We start from the raw sequence: 16,306 nt of genomic DNA, 5'->3' as shown, positions 1-16,306 counted from the left end.
GTGGTGGGTGTCTGGAATTTGTCTGAGTTGGTGGAGGCAGAGACCCTAAACTTGGCTTTTTTTAAAAAGTACCCGGATCTGCATCTTGTGCTGGATGCAGGCCTATGGACTGTATGAAGGAAGGTGGGATTAGAAAGGGCACCTGGGTGCTTTGGGATCAACATGAAGATGGGCTAAATAGCCCCTGCTGTATCATTTCTATGGTGTGATGGAGGCTGACCCTGGGGTTTTGCTGATTGCACATTTGTGGGCCTTAAAATGATGCTAGATTAAGCTGGTTCTTGGGCACATGTTTTCAATTTATGAAAACTGACTATACTGTATCCCTAAAGTAATTTGCAGTATTGCATTTTGGGTTTTTTAATTGGGTTATTTGGTATTCCGTAGTTTACCCATACTAAATTGCCACTCTTAAACATATCCATTCTTTGAGGACATTTTGAAAATTGCTTTAATGAGTTGCATTTTATGGTCAATTTTGTAATATACCAATGATCAGAGCTGCTAATGTCCACAGTTGAAACTTGGCTCATTAGGCAAGTGGCTATTTCTGCTGGTTTAAGTTGCAGTTTTAGTCACCAGTATTTGCAGATTTACACAACACTCGTTCACACAATTGTTTTGAAATGCTTTGAGGTAATTGCAGTTGTATTGGAGCAGAATTTTAATATTGGATTCAAAGAACCATTCAAATATCTTGCAATACTAAAGCCAAATGTACTCCCATCAAAAGATACATTTTGAGTTGGTTATAATTGGATGCACCAATTAATGAAAGGTGACTTGGTTTAAACTGTGCATTGGTTCCTGAGCTTTTGTTAGATGTGAGATTGATTTTGCCATCCATTGTTTGTAATAATCACATTGCTCTGAACGTGGAATGAATAGGAAAATGAATTATTTTGCTGGATTTGGGCTGTTGGCTACAAGGTGAGATCTGGCCTGCTTTGAGCTATGATGCATGAGGAGAAAACTGGCCTCTTGCCAACACTTTTTTTTTTGTAAATCTGTTTCCAGGCAAAGACTGGTGCAATGAGAATCTAAAGAATGGAGGATGTAAATACATGTGCCTTCCAGCTCCTCGGATCAACAGTTACTCTCCAAAATACACCTGTGTATGTCCATCTGGAATGGAGTTGCAAAAGGATGGACGACACTGTAAAGCAGGTAAGCACTGCAGATGCTGGAAATAAAAGTACAGACGTGCTGGGGGTCAGGTAGCATTGATGGGAGAGTTGCCTGCCTTCTGATTAACCTGCAACATTAGTGCTCTCCTCCCACTACAGCCCCAGCCTCAACACATGCGAGTGCAGAGTGTTTGATATCTGTTTCATTTCCACAGATCTAATATTTTAATATCAGCAGTAATCTACCTACTTGTGGAGCTGTTTTTGGAATCTGGGTTTTGTGCTCCACGGGGGGAATGCATGTTAACAATGACAATTGTAGTTACCTTCATTCTGCTGTGCTGTTTTGCAACTATCGATCATCAACTTGGATGCATAGGAAAACCAAAACTGATGAATAGGAAGGTTTTCCTTGACCAGGCCAAAGAGTAGTAGGTGTAATATACTTGGATTCTCAAAAGGCCTTCACTAAAATTCTGCATAGTAAACATGTGCAGACCTTGTCAAAGAGCAGATAGCAAGCTGGCTATAAATGGTAATGACTCTGACTGGCAGGAGGGCATTCCCAAGAGATTGGTGCTGGACCGTTGCTGATCATTTACAGACTAATTTTCAATTTGGCGATCACTCAATTGGGGATGGGATGAGGAAGACTGAACACAAGAATGGATGTAAACAAGTAATTTCAATTTGGCAACAGTACATTTTGTAGGAGTTATAGCCTACACGATGAGCAAAGTGGGGTACATGTGGGACACCATGTTAATTTCCAGATGAGTAAGCAGAATTTGTCTGTGCAGATCTTTGTTACATGAACAATTGTGCATAATTCTGGTCTCGATAGAAGCACTAAATTCCAAGTATGGTAGAACCACAGTTAATATGTATCTGGAAGGATTGAACAGTTTGGTAACCACAGTTATACCTATCTGGAAGGGGACAAAGGATGATTTAATAGAGGCAATACTTGTTTCCACGTAAAGGGAATCCAAAACTAGATCATGAATAAGATGCTAAAATGGGGAATTCAAGAATTTACCCAGAATGAAATAGCATAAGTGTTTTTAAGGGAAGCAAGTAGATGGAAAGAAACGTTTGTGGTGTATAAACACATTTGAGCTGAATAACCTGTCTTTGTGCTGTAAATCCCATGTACAGTCACAGCTTTCTCATGATTCCCCTGACCCCAAATTCCCAACCATTGGCTGTCCAGTTCTGGCATTAACCTTATTTGGTTCTGATTTGTCACTTCCAGGCATTGGCTTTTCTTCCTGACTGCACTGTCAGCTGCAGTCCATTTCTAGTCCACGGATGACACCATCCCGGCACTGGATTTCTTTCCACATGTCCTGATATTTTATCTCTCCCCTTCCCTGTCACTCATTCCACCTGAGGATTCATTAAATCTGTCTCAACATCCTATTGCACCTTGAGATAAGCTTCTGACCTCATTTTCCCTTCTCCCACTGAGGACGCATCCTTGCTACATAAGCCCAGCTAATTAAGTGGAGACTAGAAAGCAGCAGGAATCTTCCTATTTGAGCTTCGGTCTGTTCATAAGATTGCCTTTTTTAATAAAATTAAGTGAATGTCAGTGCACCATTAGTGTTGCAACATTGTAAGCCATTACTTCAGACATGTCTGTCGTTGTTTAGATGAGGAATTTTTAACTTTATCTCTTTGAACTAGTAAGATCTGTTTAAAACAGTAAAAATGCAATATTTTTTGGGCATATTCAGTTTTGTATAAATCAGTACATTCTGATTGCTTTGGCATCAATATACTAGTAGAGAATCTTACATTTTATTCACGTGTTGCAAATCTGGATTTTTTAATTGGACATTATATATTTCAACTGCAACTTCGAGCATATCAAAAAGTTGTTTAAATGTATGTAATGTTCAAGAATGTCTTGGTCAAATAAAAACGGGAAAGATCATCTATTTTTGTAATCCCTTGTGTAGTAGATTTTTGAATACTAGATTTGAGTTTTGCTTCACCCATTTATATCTTTTTATAGCAGCAGGATGAGCTGGAGAGATGACCACAGGACGAAACATGATCTGAAAGCCAGGGATATGCTGGCTTCAGGAAAATAATTTTGGATTGTTCATTGCCTAGTCTTTAAAAGGAATTGGGGGAATACTTGCTAATACAAAAACAAGCTCTATTTGAGCAGTAGCTGACCTATCAAATACCCAATGAAGAATTGAATGCTATTAATTTCTAATTTTATGCAATCTTCTACAGCTTAGTGCATTGCAGCCTTTGCTCAGTTTAAGACTTGTTGAATAAATAAACTGGACTGAGGGTAAAGTTCATATTAAACAGATTTTATTTCAGTTGAATGTTTGTATGCAACATGTTGTTTTTCTTCTTTGGATGAGAACTGTCATTTACTCAAGAACCTGCTCACCACTGTTAATTTCTGATGTGCATGTTTCTGGCTATCTTTTACTAGTTAAAATTACCTGTGGAGTGATGGAGTACAAGTGCAATGATGGGCAATGTATACCTAATAAGTGGCAATGTGATGGTCAAGCTGACTGCCATGATGGTTCAGATGAAAGTGAAGAAGTTTGCTGTAAGTTCTTAGATCAGTTTCTTGCCTATTGTAAAAACCAAGTGGCTATTTGTATTGCTTATTTGATACTTGAGTCTGCATGGATTGAGAGCTCCAGTTCCATGTGCTTTTTGAACGTCATTCCTTGGTGGCTTTCCTCTTTCTATCTCTGCCTCTTGACATCAATCATGCTTGCCTTCGCCATTTTTTTGTGCTTCTCCCCTTCCTTACCGGCAACCAATTAACAGCCATATCTTTAGTCAGATGGTTGAATGTATTTCAATTCCTTTAAGACCCAATCAACCAAGGTTGTGATTACTGATCTAAAATTGTCTCTGGCTCAGTAGTATCTGTCATTGCAAAGCATCTTGGATAATGTTCTATATAATGCTAGTATCTATAACAAAAACTTTGCTGCACATATAACTGAAATCACAGAATCTGGCTTTCACAACTAGTGGAAAAACTTCATTTTGCAAACCATGTTTGTTTTTTCCATAACTGGAGGGACAATTGTGTTTTGGGGGGTGGGGTGTAGTGTTTGAATACATGTGCACATAAGGAGCCTTCATTAGATATACTGCAATTTAGAGAATATGAACAAAATTTAGGAGGGGTAGAGAGGAAGGAAGGGTCTGGCATTAGCCCAGATGTTTCCTAAACCTGGCTTGGTCATTTCCTGCAGAAACTTGGGGCAAAGGACTAAAGTGCTTAACCGGGGTTGGGAAGAAATGGATGTGAAAAATTCAAAGCTTGTACAGTACTTTAGATAAAGGATGGAACCAGCGCTGACTTTCAAGAACAGTATTTGGTGTAAATTTCCTATAATTGGTTATTATTGAATCAACCCCACCCTATATAGGCAAAGAAAGCTGACCACTTTAACAAACTTTGCTCATTTCAGACCTGAGAAGCTGCCCCATTGGAGAAATTAAATGTGGCTCTGGATCTCTTCAGTGTATTCCAGCTTCTTGGAAGTGCAATGGAGTACAGGACTGTGATAATGGTGGTGATGAAGAAAACTGTGGTAAGTTTTGTCAGGAAATTGATTTCTGACCCAAGGCAAGATCTCTCATTCTGTCTGCCTGGCCCTTGCTGTGTTCCCTTCAACATTCCCCCTCAATTCTTGATTCCCTGATTGAAGCAAGATGTATTTCTTGAACAATTTTTTTTTGGGTGTCCAAATGACTTCTCACTTCCTCTAACTTTACACTAAATGGGCTGATGCTATGATGGCCACAGGCTCAAGAAATCATCAGTGGGCTATTGAATGAGCAAAGGCTTGCCCAATGAGCAGCAGGAGGTTAACCCTATTGCTGCAACCCAAACTGCTATTCTGTCGATTTCCCCCAGTATTGACCAGCTTGCTGCAAGCCATGGGTGTGACTTGCCCTTGGATTTTTAGTGATGGAACACCGGTCTTGGTAGGATTGATACATCAGTGACTAGGAGTAAACTCTGAACAGGCAACTCTTTGGTAAGAAAAAGCAATTATGCCTCTTTTGGGAAATTTGAACCCTATGATAGCGGGGAAGACTGGGCCTATACAGAACGCATTACTACTTCTGCATTAATAACATTGAAAACGAGGTGAAAAACAAATAACTTTGTTGCGGGCATGTGGGGCCCTGACATTGTGTGGTTCTTAAAGTCTGACTTGCCCAGATGCCCCTGACTCAAATGAGCTAGTAAACTTAATGAAAAACACTGACTGGAAGCCTGATACTGCTTTAACAGCAGGGAGAACCACTGAGAATCCTGGCACCAAATTTCTGGCCAGGTTATGAAAATTAGAACACGAATTTGTACTGCCTCTAAACAAAATGTTGACAGATTGGCATGTGGCATAAATAAGCTATTGGCAGAACCCAAACTGGATTTTTAAAAAGCCATTGAAATTCACTCTTGCCAAACAAAGGAAAAGGGGCTTGAGGAGCTACAGGGGAAGTAAATACCGATAAAGCGGCTCCTGCATCAGGCAGCAATGCTCATCAGTTAGGGGGGAGGGGCTTCATTTAATCAGTTCTTGCATAAACAATCGGGTTAGCGGGTCACTTACAACATCAAAGCTCTAATAACACCATGCAGCAGAGGCCCCAAGAGTATGGAGGAATATATTCCAGAGGTGTGCAGATGGCAGTCAGTGGGTTATTGCAAGCACTGCCAAGGTGAAATTTTAGGAATAGGCAAAGATTCTTGCTGTTCGGTGAAGCAGCCAAGCCCAGTACCTGACTGCCATGCAGGTATACCCACTTCCAGAAATGGGCATTACAACTGAATCTCATTCATGATAAAGGTTGCCCCCATAACAAAAGAACTACTGATGAATGGCCACCCCTTGAAAATGAAGGTGGACATGGGGGCTGTGGTCTCCATTATCAGGAACAGGCATACGAGCACCTTGCAACTGGCATCCAACTTATGAGCTTAAAAGACAAGGCCAGAATAGCCACCTACATGAGGGAAGTTTTAATAAATAAAGGCACCACAGTCGCCCTGATGACTTGCAGGCAACAATCTGCTCACCACCTGTTTGTTCTATGGGAGCAAGGACCAAGCCTTATGGGAAAGAGATGAGATCTTCAGGCTAGGACTGGGGGGCTGTCAGCAGATACCCTGGAGTTTTCCAAGAAGGACTGAGAAAAATCAAAGGGGCCAAAGCCAAGATCCATGTTGACCCTGATGCTAGATCAGAGCAAGACCAGTCCCAAACTCCTACTGAATTAGGGTGACTTGACCATTCAGACATAAGGCAATTTGCAGAATGGGCTGTCTATAGTTCCTGAGCTGGACAAGTTGGCCTGCCTGTATGGGGTCAGATTTTCAAATTTGATAAGTATCCCATGCCCTGAATCAAAGACCTGTTAGACATGAGCTACACCCATATTCAGCTTGGATTGGACAAGTCATCCTGAAAATATGACTCTCAACATGCACAAGGGGATACTTGCTTGCACTTTAGTGTCTCATCCGTGTGCACTATATTCCAAGCTATATAGAATATTTCCCCAAGGGCTACCCAGAGTGGTGGTGTACTTGGATGATATCCTGCTCACTGGTCTTTGGGACGCGAGCACCTGGCAAACTCCATTTTTGCAAGACCTCTTCTCCGAGCCACAGTAAGCTGAAAGAGGGGAAAAATGCATCTTTCAAGTGACTGACCTATACCGGGAGATGGCAATGGCTTACACCCAGTAGAGGATAAAGTGAAGGCCATGGAAACACCACCTCCAAGGAACAAGTCAGTCCTTCCTGGGATTAGTAATTACTACAGAAAATTTATCCCTAATTTGGCTTCCATGCTGGCCCCCTTGCGTGCCCAACTATGAAAATACCAAAGGTGGTCCTTGGAATTGCCACAGAGGCTTTCGACAGCTGTTGTCATTTAATGTTTTGGCCCATTTTAACAACGCTGTATGTGACACTTCTCCATATGGGGGCAGTGCTATCTCATCGCTGGAAAGACAGTATGGAAAAGCCTATTGCATATGCATCCAGGACTCTTTCAGATGCAGAACTGATGTATTCTCAGATCAGAAGGGTTTGTTGGTTTGTATTTGGTGTGAAAACGTTCCATCAATAAGTCTGGCAGACATTTCATAATTATGGACAAACCTTTATTGGGACTTTTAAAGAAGATTACATCTGCCTGGATACCGCATTGGGTCTTGTTATTTGCAGCCTAAGAATACCTTCTAGAGCAGTAGTTCCCAACTGGTGTGCTGTGAAGACCACCCCTGCCCCCTCAAATGTGCCACAAAGAAGTTTCCAAATTCATTAAGTGAAACTAACCTTTTTCAGCTCCATGGTTGGCATCAAAGACCTAACAAATCTTGAGCCTCTGGTGCACGTTCCAACTGGGAAAGAGCTGCATGTGGTTTTGATTTTTTGTTTTTGGTCAAGCCCATGAACATAGAGCTGAAAACACAGGTCCATGTACCTGTACAAAAAGCAAAAATCCTGGGAGATGCAAGAAACAAAAGGTTTTAATAAAATTGAAAGGACAGGAGGTTTAAGGTTCCCAGTAAGACTGAAATAAATGTGCCTCAATTTTTAAGAGGTGAACTACTGTTCTAGAGTACTGCCTTGGAATGCAGATAGCCGATGCTGATGTACCTCCCTTTGCCCACAAGCCTGACTCCTTTATCCAGGATTAGAAGAGGTTGTGATGAAATTGGAGACACTGCCAGTGTCCACAAGGCAAATTTAAGGCCTGGATGTAAAAGGGCCCAATCTTGTCTAAGACACATGATCCTACGTGGTGGGTTCAAGAGGACAACCCTCAGAATTCTATCTGGGTAAGAAAAATTAGGTGAGAGGATGGGATCATCCTCCAGGGGTCCTGAATTGTTGTCCCTCGCCCAGGGTGGCATCTGATATTAAGAGAACTACATAATAGCCTCCATGGAGTATGAAAGATGAAAATGCTGGTTAGCAACATGTCTGGTGGCTTGGTCTCAGCTCAGACTTGAAGTGGTGTGCCTTATGCCAAGAGAATCAAAAACTCATCCCTCAGGCTCCCTACACTCATGGGAGTAGCCTGGCAGGCCATGGGTAACTGTGCATATGGACTTTGCTGGGCTCTTTATGGTTTACATGTTTGCAATCACAATAGTTGTACACTCCCAAATGGTTGGAGTTGCATTGCATGGCCTCCACAATCTCCTGCTGCAATTGAGAAATTAGGACAGTTAAGTCCTGGTTTCTGATGGCACAACCTTTACTAGCAGTGGCTTCCAGAATTTCATTCTCTAATGGTATCCAACACGTCCAAACAGCACCTTTTAATCACCTTGTCAAATGGGTTGGTGGAATAGGTGGTGCAAATGTTCAAAAGGTACGAAAAAAGCAGCAGCATGGAGACCAACTTGGAACACTTTTTGTTTGACTGTAGGACCATACCCCTCACAACATGAATTGCCCCAGTGAAATTGTTAAAGGGATGGCAGCTTCATACAAGATTGAACTTGGTGGAGAGTGGAGTCCGAACAAATCCAGAAAATCTCAATTCAGCAAGAGCAGAGAACAGTCAACTGGTGATCTGGTTCACTTAAGGAACTTCAGAGATGGTGTCCCAGTTGGATCCCTGTAGGTTAGCCCCTTTTAAAAACAAGGACGCAGAGGAAGCTGGCATCCCAGCTGAAGCAGAACTGAAGGAGAAATCTGCATCCGTAACCCTGTGACACTGTCTCTGGAAGTGAAAGTTCCCCCATTTGGTTCACTTTGCCAGACTCAACCCTGCCTTTGTCAGACCTCCGACTGACTGCTAAATAGTAAAGCTGACTTTGAGATATTGGGGAAACTGACCTGAGGGGGAATATTATGATGGCCGTGAAAGGCGTAGATCTCAGAGTTTGAGTCCAATCTCTTATTGAGCAAGTATTGCTGGGTAAGGCCAGTGTCTACACATCCCTGTTGTCTTAACTTGCTAGACCAATGCAAAGTGCTGTTGGTACTGCAACTTGGATCATAGATTTTGGATACAATTTGTACAAGGTAGGGAGGATGTCAGTATTTTTCCTCAAATGAGTGAACCAATTCATTTAAGAACCCAGCAGCTGCATTCAGTTTTAATTGCCACGTTTTTAAAAATTCAGTTTAATGCTGTCTGGATTAACCAGACCAATAGTACAAACATAATTTTGTAACTATAGGATTGCAAAATATACATTTGTCAGGATATGGTTGCCTTGATTGGTGCTATATAGCATTGCAAAGAATGCTGAATATTTTACAGCTGGTTTGCCCACTTCCAATTTTGTAGGCTTTGACAGGGTCCTCTGGCTATTGAAGTCTACAGATACTTGGCTCTGACTCCACTTGATAACTGGGTTGAAGTTACACTCTCCCTTCCCATGCAATGCAGTGGAGATCGAGAATGCAGACTTGCCATCGTTTCCAGTCTGACAGTGTTTCTTTGTATTACATCCTGAAGCTTTAAATAGTTAACATTTACTTGGCAGTTTATTAAACTAGATTTTGGCATTGGGTAATGAGATTTTAACATTCGAATTTGATAATGGTTCTGCAATTCTGAAAGCATGAACCTTTTTCTAAATGCCTTTTTATTCATGACTGTCTTGATTTGTCTTTTTCAGGCCATGTTACTTGTAGTCCAGCCGAGTTCATGTGCGCCAGTGGCAGATGTATTTCCAAGAAATTTGTCTGCAATGGTGATGATGACTGTGGTGATGGAAGTGATGAAGAAAGCTGTGCTCCACACTCCTGTGGCCTGCATGAGTTTCAGTGCAGTAATTCTTCAGAGTGTATATCCTCAAGTTGGGTATGTGACCACAATGTTGATTGTGCTGATCAGTCTGATGAAGCTCCTGACAAATGTGGACGTACATCAGCCCCATTCGTCACCTGCTCTCCCAGTGATCTTCAGTGTGGTTCCGGTGAATGTATCCACCACAAATGGTACTGTGATGGAGACAGTGACTGCAAAGATGGAAGTGATGAAGTCAACTGCCGTAAGTGATTTTCAATAATATGGCTCATTTTATTAAGTGAAGGACAATATAAAGCAACTTTGGTTGCTACTGGCACTTCCCAGTTCTGTCAAATGCCCACAGGTGCAGTAAAGTTAATCTGACTACAGCAATGTACTTGCTGTGAAGTCGTTTCACAACGTAATTCCCAAATGGGCATTGTGGATGTGGCAAGATTTCTCAAGTTGCTGTAGTAATCTATGACAAATGGAGACTGCCAGCGTTTTGCAGCTATTTTCACTCCAACTTTAAAAGTCAAAGAACTAGGAACAATTGGGACTCTGGGAACCCTGGATGTATAAGTTTAGGAAAGTGGTTCCGAGGGCTAAGTTTCCACTATACCTGCTGTCTGTAATTTTACAGCAAAGGAGCCATTGAACTGCTGATTTGTAATTTGGGAATCCAGTTAAGTCTATTTAAGCTTGCTATATGGTACTAAGTTGTCTATTTATATGGCAAGTGTGCAGCCTTTAGGACCCAAAGAGATTGATCAAATCTTAGTAATACACCTTGTCAATTTTGGCTGAGTCACAATCAGCTGCTCTGTATGACTGAATCAGGGAAGAGAAAATCACAAGGTTCCCAACCTGATGATACCTGCTCCAATATGAGGGAATGAAGGTTTATGTACCTAAAATGCAGAACTGAGCAAATTGATCATGGTAATGCAATACAAATGTGTATGTTGTCTATAGTTGCTTTTGTTTTTGTCAATATTTACTCCTTGTCCCATGACCCTTTTAAATAGTTTAAATCAAGTTCACCAAAGGTGGGACATGGTATGTAGCTAGAAAGAGGTAACAAATGGATGAAACTTTAGCAGCAGATGAGAAAAGTAAGGATAAAGTTGATATTGGTGCAAATAAGTTGTCTTGGTCATGAAACATCTTGGTCAAAAATGCTAAGGTTGCAGAAAGTCTAGCCCAGCCTCAGTTGCCATGGAGAATTATGGAGTTTGTCTTGGGATTTGATTGTCTCATCCAATACTACATGCTTGACATCAGTCTGGATAGGAAGGATTGAGTGCTCATGGTGAAGTTGAGGTGGGAGTTATCATTGCTTGCATGAAAAATGCTACAATCCAAAGATGTGCAGATTAGGTGGATTGGCCATGCTAATTGCCCCTTAGTGTCAGGGGACTGGGTAGGGTAAATGTGGGGGGATGGGGCTTGGGTGGGATTGTGGTTGGTGTGGACTCAATGGGCTAAATAGCCTCCTTCTGCACTGTAGCATACTGATACTGAAGGGCAACTAAGGGCATAAAGGATGGATGCTTTGGGGCACAAGAGAAATTATTGGAGGATTTTCAGGCTGCAACTAGAGCTAAGAATAGACGGTCTCAGCAGTTGGGTGGATAAAAGGCAAGATGGTTTTGTTGAACAATTCTGCCATCAAAACAGCCTTTTCATAGCATTTGAAAGTAGATGCACAAACTGCACTGACCAGTGCTCTTAACTCACTGGCCATCTTTTCTGTTAAGTTTTTTGTGCATAGCTAACAGTGCATTGTTCAAACTGAACAAATCTAGCCCAATGCTAATCTTCCACCATTGCAGAAATTGGGGCATTCTGCAGAGTAGAAACCTGATTTTAAACCTTGGCTGGTTTCTGTGCTGTAGCATTGTCCACATCTTGCACTTGAGTTCGATTTCTTTAATGTTGTAATGCACAATTTTGTTTTAGCACCTCAAACGTGTAGGCCAGATCATTTTACATGCCATGATGGCAGCTGTATCCCTGAACGTGGTCAATGTAATGGAATTGGTGATTGCCCGGATGGTAGTGATGAAATCAACTGTAAGAAGGGTGAGTGCACAAATTTACTAACTCTGTGCCTTTTGAATATCATGTACTCAAAACTCACTACTTGTTTTAATTTTGACAGTTGCTGAATGTGCAGGACCCATGGACTTCAAGTGCCGAAGTGGTGAATGCATAAATATATCTCAAGTCTGTAATTCTCAAAAGGATTGCAAGGACTGGAGTGATGAACTCCTGGGAAAATGTAGTAAGTGTTTTGGGGTTAAAGGTAAAGTTGATCTGAATTTTTAGTTCCTTAGTCCCACTTCGCAAATCTGTTTTGACTACAATTGTATGACTTCTCATGGCTTAAATATTTTCTTGGTAATCTTATGTGCATTTGGCATGTTAGATTTAATCTTGGTGCAATATATCAGTTCATAAATTGATTTGGCATTATCCCAGCACCTTGCTGATACCTGTTGGCTGTTGCATTCAAATTAGTTGCTCAACTGCAATGTAATATACATGCTCAATGAAATTATAAGCTGGTTCTGTTGCTAAACATGGCAAGTGCTGACTAGTAAGTCTTCTGAAATATCTTTTCTGTTTCGTGCCCTCACCACTACCATCAATGATTTTTAGGCTGTCACTGCTGGACTTTTTTCAGAGTCTGCTCTCTTTATTTTCCAGCCCTCAATAGGCCATCCAAAATTGGGATTATCTTTCTTCCTCACATGCCACTCCAACAGACTTTGCATGATCCCATAAAGCATATCCCTACCTTTTTTCTTCCTTCACTCCTGCCAGGATTTCAGAAGGCCAATTCCCTCCAGGGTATATTGTTTACTTCAGTGTTGATGTTTGCAGATTTTTCAGAACATAGTAATTTTCTAATTTTGGTCGCAAAGTTAGCAGTAAAGTTGGGCATTAATAATTAAACTCCATTCAATGGTAGATCTGATTAAAATTCTACTTCATCTAGTTATTCTGAGAATCGACTTGTGTTTTTATATTATATATGCTGGAAAAATACTCGGGTGGGTTGGGAGAGGGAGGTCTGGTGGCATCAGTTGATAGAGAATTAAAATTTTCTCTCCAGAGATGCTTCCAAACCTCAGTCAACATTTTCTGATTTCCAGCATCTCTGTAGCATTTTGCTTTAGTAAATATCCATGTGTATTTGAGAATTGAAATCTTTAAATGTAAAAATGATTGCAATTAACAATTTGCTGACATTGACTTTTTCTCAATCATAAATGAACCTTTAGCTTTTTTGCACTAAATCAGTAATGCAGATAACTCTGGGGTGGTAGTGATTGGCACTGCAGCCTGACAGCACCAGGGACCTGGGTTCAATGCCAGTAATTGTCTCTGAAGTTTGCATGTTAGTGTCTGCATGGGTTTCCTCCCGGGTGCTCTGGTTTCCTCCCACAATCCAAAGATGTGCAGGTTAGGTTGATTGGCCATGCTAAATTGAATAGTATCAGGGGGCTAGCAGGGTAAATGTGGGGTTACAGGGATAGGGCCTCGGTGGGATTGTTATCAGTGGCTCGATGGGCTGAATGGCCACCACCTGCACAGAGGATTCTGACTCTATGAAGTGAACCTTGAGTAGGATGCTCACTTTGTTTCCTTTTGCAGATGTGAATGAATGCTTGGCGAATAATGGAGGTTGTTCTCACATCTGTCAGGACCTTGTCATTGGCTATGAATGTGACTGCCCTGCTGGTTTTAAATTGGTTGATAAGACTTGTGAAGGCAAGTTGAACCATTGAATTTTGTAGATCAGGAAACAATGTGCTTTATGAATCTAAAGATGTTGGCCTTTTTTAGATCTTGATGAATGTCAAAATCCTGGAACCTGCAGCCAAATTTGTGTCAATGTAGAAGGAAGCTTTAAATGTGAATGTCATGAAGGATATCACATGGATCTAACTCATTCAGTCTGCAAGGCACTAGGTAAGTTTATGAAAGTAACCTGCTCAGTTTACGTTTAAGAGTAATTGGATATATAAGATTTTTGAACAGTCCTCGACGGATGTAATTTCTTTAGGGTAGTTTGAGAAGTTAAGATATGGGGCAGTGATGGACCAAAGTCAGCAGTAGCTTTTTTAAAAAATTCTATCCTTCTCGACGTGGGTGTTGTATTGGCAGACTTTGCTCAGGCCAATTGCTGTCCATGGTTTAATCAAAATCTGTGCACTCAAGTAAAATCTGAGCCTTAATTTCTACATTTAAGCTGCTTCTAGCCTTTGCACATATGTAAAACCAATCTTTTGCATCATATTCTCTAAGTTTCACAGCTCTCTTGAATACCATTCTGCCTTCAAGCCACCAATTTTTTTTTTTTGCAGTGCCTCTGATCAAAACTCAGTTCGTTGGTTTAGGCTACATGTACAGAGAGAGTAAAGTCAAACATGTTTAAAGGATCCTCCCAGCTAATCCCAGAACTACAAAATTGGAATTTCTGCTCCATCGCTGCCTCAGAGCTCATGACCCCCCCCCAATTGCTTGACCTGCAAGCCCCCTGGGGTCACGAGCCATAGTTTGGGACCCCTATCTTAAACTGCAACTCTAACCTATTCTGCCTATTTCAAGCTGAATAATATATTCTTGAGCATTTCTCTAACTATCAGATCTGATGAATTTTTTTATTCATTTATGGGAAGTGGGGTGTGGCTGGCAGGCCAGCATTTATTGTTCATCCCTGAGTCAATTATGTTTCTGGGGACCTGGAGTGTCTCGGGTGAGAAACAGATTTCCTTCCCTCAAAAGGATACTAATGAACCATGAGTCTTTTTTTTTTACAACAATCGGCAATGGTTTCATGGTTATTGTCAGACTTTTAATTCCGTATTTAATTCCAATTGCACCATCTGCCATGGTGGAATTTGAACCCAGGTCCTGAGAACATTATCTTGGGTCAGGATTGCATTGTTTCTGATCACCCAATTCAGAAAAACCTAGACATCCCCTTGTGGGAGGGACAAGAACTAGGGGGCACAGTTTAAGAGGTCTCCCAAGATGATGAGACATTTTTGAGGGTCATAAGTCTTTGGAATTCTCCCTCAAGAATGTGAGGCAGTGTCATTGAATCTACCTATGGCCATCAAAATATTCAATCTCCCTCAATTGGTAGCTATAGGAGATTGGTAGCTATAGGAGATAAGTGGAATGTGGAGTTGGGGCTACAATCGGATCAGCCATGATTTGTGGAGTAGGCTTGAGGGACCGAAAGGCCTACAACAATATTTTGTATCCCAATTGAGCCACACTAGTGTAAAACAACAACAGTGTATCCATTTTTTAGAGGTTTTTTGTGCTGAAACTACACATTGATTTACTGACAAAATGAACACCTAGTTTCATTTGAGTTTTTCTGAACTAAATGTGCAATTGTTTACAGTAGAATTGTACCTAATGCTAAGTATAAGCTACAAGAATCTTGATGCAGCATATTAGTCTTTCTGGAGATAGTAAGAATAAATCCTGTGGGAGCTTTTTGTAATAAACTGAAGCCCTGTAAATGCTATTAAGTGGCTGCAGACCAAATGAAAAAGCCTTTTGCAACCAAATTTATATTCACTTTCATACACTGGCTGTATATTTGATATGCTGCTGTAATTTGGGTTTATAGAAATTGCTGTTAACACAGTGCAAATCTTAGCACAAAGAGGTGACTTCTTGGCAGCAGAGATCTATTAGATATTTTTGTGGATAATTTATTATACTCCTACATAGGAAAAGAACCTTATTTGATGTTCGCCAATCGCCATGACATTCGTAAACTTGGACTGCATCAGAGTGAATATACTCTGGTAGCCATGCAGCTGAGAAATGCTGTCTCTCTGGATGCTGATATTGCTGAACAGAGACTCTTTTGGGCTGACTTGGGCCAACGGGCAATCTTCAGGTAATAAATCTTGAACTGATATTCTACAATGCAACACCCAAGATGCTGTGGCATTATCAAAGAGTGGGAATTTGTACAGTCTTCTATTTTGGTGTACTTCATTTGCCTAACAAGTAACTGGACTCTAGAGGAAATGTGACTTGAATTGCATTTACTCAGATGAGGCAAGACTTAAAGTCTCTAAACCAGTTGACTTTCTTTCAGCATGTCCATGAATGAAGGTGAACACTCAACTGGGGTTCCCAAAATTAAGGATCTAGAGATTCCAGTAAAAATTGCAGTGGATTGGGTCTACAAGCACATCTATTGGACTGATTGGGGCACTAAGGCGATATCTGTGGCCACATTTGATGGAACCAAAAGGAAGACGCTCTTCAACACTGAACTGAGGCTACCAACTTCTCTTGCTGTTGATCCAATAACTGGGTACTGAAATTTAATGTATATTATAATATGCAAATATGTATAGC

At 41.0% G+C, this 16,306-nt stretch overlaps 1 protein-coding gene across 1 annotated transcript in view; it reads left to right on the top strand.

Moving 5' to 3' along the window:
* The window catches only part of LOC144494657 (low-density lipoprotein receptor-related protein 1-like), an 84,071-nt gene that overhangs the window by 61,573 nt on the left and 6,192 nt on the right, over positions 1-16,306 (top strand). Inside the window, exons 52-61 of the mRNA XM_078213861.1 lie at positions 1,018-1,167; positions 3,589-3,711; positions 4,595-4,717; positions 9,789-10,163; positions 11,864-11,986; positions 12,066-12,188; positions 13,565-13,681; positions 13,757-13,882; positions 15,665-15,836; positions 16,041-16,262. Coding sequence (XP_078069987.1) covers positions 1,018-1,167; positions 3,589-3,711; positions 4,595-4,717; positions 9,789-10,163; positions 11,864-11,986; positions 12,066-12,188; positions 13,565-13,681; positions 13,757-13,882; positions 15,665-15,836; positions 16,041-16,262 — 1,654 coding nt within the window. The remainder of the gene's footprint in view (positions 1-1,017; positions 1,168-3,588; positions 3,712-4,594; positions 4,718-9,788; positions 10,164-11,863; positions 11,987-12,065; positions 12,189-13,564; positions 13,682-13,756; positions 13,883-15,664; positions 15,837-16,040; positions 16,263-16,306) is intronic.

This window comes from Mustelus asterias, chromosome 6 (assembly GCF_964213995.1).
Source record: "Mustelus asterias chromosome 6, sMusAst1.hap1.1, whole genome shotgun sequence".
Classification (NCBI taxonomy): Eukaryota; Metazoa; Chordata; class Chondrichthyes; order Carcharhiniformes; family Triakidae; genus Mustelus; species Mustelus asterias.
This window is presented reverse-complemented; position numbering and strand designations above follow the sequence as displayed.